At 36.4% G+C, this 1,529-nt stretch overlaps 1 protein-coding gene across 1 annotated transcript; it reads right to left on the bottom strand.

The window, feature by feature from the left end:
* Window positions 1–204: 204 nt before the first annotated feature.
* LOC112168307 (protein EXPORTIN 1B-like) lies at window positions 205–1,280 on the bottom strand. Its single transcript, XM_024305429.2, has 3 exons — window positions 1,231–1,280; window positions 801–890; window positions 205–461 (listed from the first exon to the last, which is right to left on the bottom strand). Exons 1-3 carry the CDS (start codon window positions 1,255–1,257, stop codon window positions 303–305), a joined length of 276 nt encoding a protein of 91 aa, XP_024161197.1. The 5' UTR covers window positions 1,258–1,280; the 3' UTR covers window positions 205–302.
* Window positions 1,281–1,529: the final 249 nt, after the last annotated feature.

Below are 1,529 nucleotides of genomic sequence, written 5' to 3'. Positions count from 1 at the left end.
CTTCTAGATCCATACCTTCTCATCGCTGGTTACATGGACACTCAGTGAAATTGACTGCAGACAACCAAACTCTTAATCAGAAAACAAAAAAGATTACAGGGAAACCATACCCAGAGGTATTACTTTATATTATAAATGCACAAGTGGTACGTTGATAAACCAGATTGGGATGCAAGCAACCAGTGACTACAATATTTTACATAGGATGTTTTAGAAGTGAAAGGCCCCCCTTCAGCAATAGTACTAGATACAATTAAGCTCACTATACATCCTGTTGAAAATAAATATATCCATGCATATCACTACAATATTTGAAATGAAGATATATAACTGGACAACTGAAACTCGACTAACATCTGAAAATGTTGGTTATACCTGTAGACATTAAGCATGTCGAAAAAGATCAATGAAATCTGGGTTAAGAGAAATGTTCCAAGAGAGCTGGCAACCCTTGTATTTGTCTGCAAACCAAAGAATAATTACAACTGATATCCAAAACAGGACCAACTAAAGGATGGTCAACAACGACTATTATCACACTTAATATTGTTATGACAGACATTGGATACACAGACAAAAAGAGAAAAAAAATTAACATGTAAAAAGCCCATTTAGGAACCTGACAAACGAAAGAGAAATTGCAATCTTATGTACACAAAATAAACAATATTCAACAAAACAGTCACAGAACACAGAAAATGAAGATAATAATCAGGCTGCATTATATAGTTTGACCAGCAAAGCATAGTATGGATCAATTTTCTACAGGATACCACCATTATATTTCAAGAAATGTATACCTGTAATATATTAAGAACGGTTCGAATCACTTCCTGATCTTTAAGAACTTCGACACTTTGGTGTGCTTGCCCAATGATCTCGGACCATTTCTGAATGACAAGTACCTCGTAAGCCACACAATATACTACCAGCACCTGCGACTTTGCAAGTGTGTGTTGTGTGTGCATGCAAGGAGGATATGAACAGGTCCTAAAACAGTGGTATTCATATTTAACCTGATTTGGGAGACTCATCAATCTGTGTAAATATTCATCCCTCTTTTGGGGATCAGATTCTACTTCAAGCATATATCACCATAAAATCTTTCTACTCATACATCAAAATTGATCAACAGACCAAGATGGAGCTTATGGCTTATTGTATCACCATAACAGAAGCAGTAACTACCACCCTAAAAACAAAACGACAACAAATTGGTATATCTGATACCTTGGCTTTAGGAGCAAGACGAGCCATGAGAGCTGCTGCAGCATTACCCACATTATCTATATGCAGGAGGCTTCCCCTGCATATAGATAAACAAACATCACAAATCACCAAAAATGCAAGCAGTGTAAAAAAAATACCAACAGTAACCCGAAAACTTGAAAAACTTGCTCTCTTGAAACACAACACCCATACCACACAATTGTGAGAACATGAAGTGGACCAAGGAAAGGAGACATAACTCAATATAGTTGGACTGAAAACAAGCAAAACGTTTAAAAGAGAATCTAAAACCTTCCCAG

Source organism: Rosa chinensis, chromosome 5 (genome assembly GCF_002994745.2).
Source record: "Rosa chinensis cultivar Old Blush chromosome 5, RchiOBHm-V2, whole genome shotgun sequence".
NCBI classification, from domain to species: Eukaryota; Viridiplantae; Streptophyta; class Magnoliopsida; order Rosales; family Rosaceae; genus Rosa; species Rosa chinensis.
This window is presented reverse-complemented; position numbering and strand designations above follow the sequence as displayed.

What these genes read in the sequence shown, in the direction of transcription:
- LOC112168307 (XM_024305429.2), bottom strand. Translation starts at nt 1,257, where the DNA reads ATGGCTCGTCTTGCTCCTAAAGCCAAG. An exon ending in GTCTTGCTCCTAAAGCCAAG is followed by an intron (nt 891 to 1,230) that starts GTATCAGATATA and finishes CTTGTCATTCAG; the next exon opens with AAATGGTCCGAGATCATTGG. An exon ending in CCGTTCTTAATATATTACAG is followed by an intron (nt 462 to 800) that starts GTATACATTTCT and finishes TTTGGTTTGCAG; the next exon opens with ACAAATACAAGGGTTGCCAG.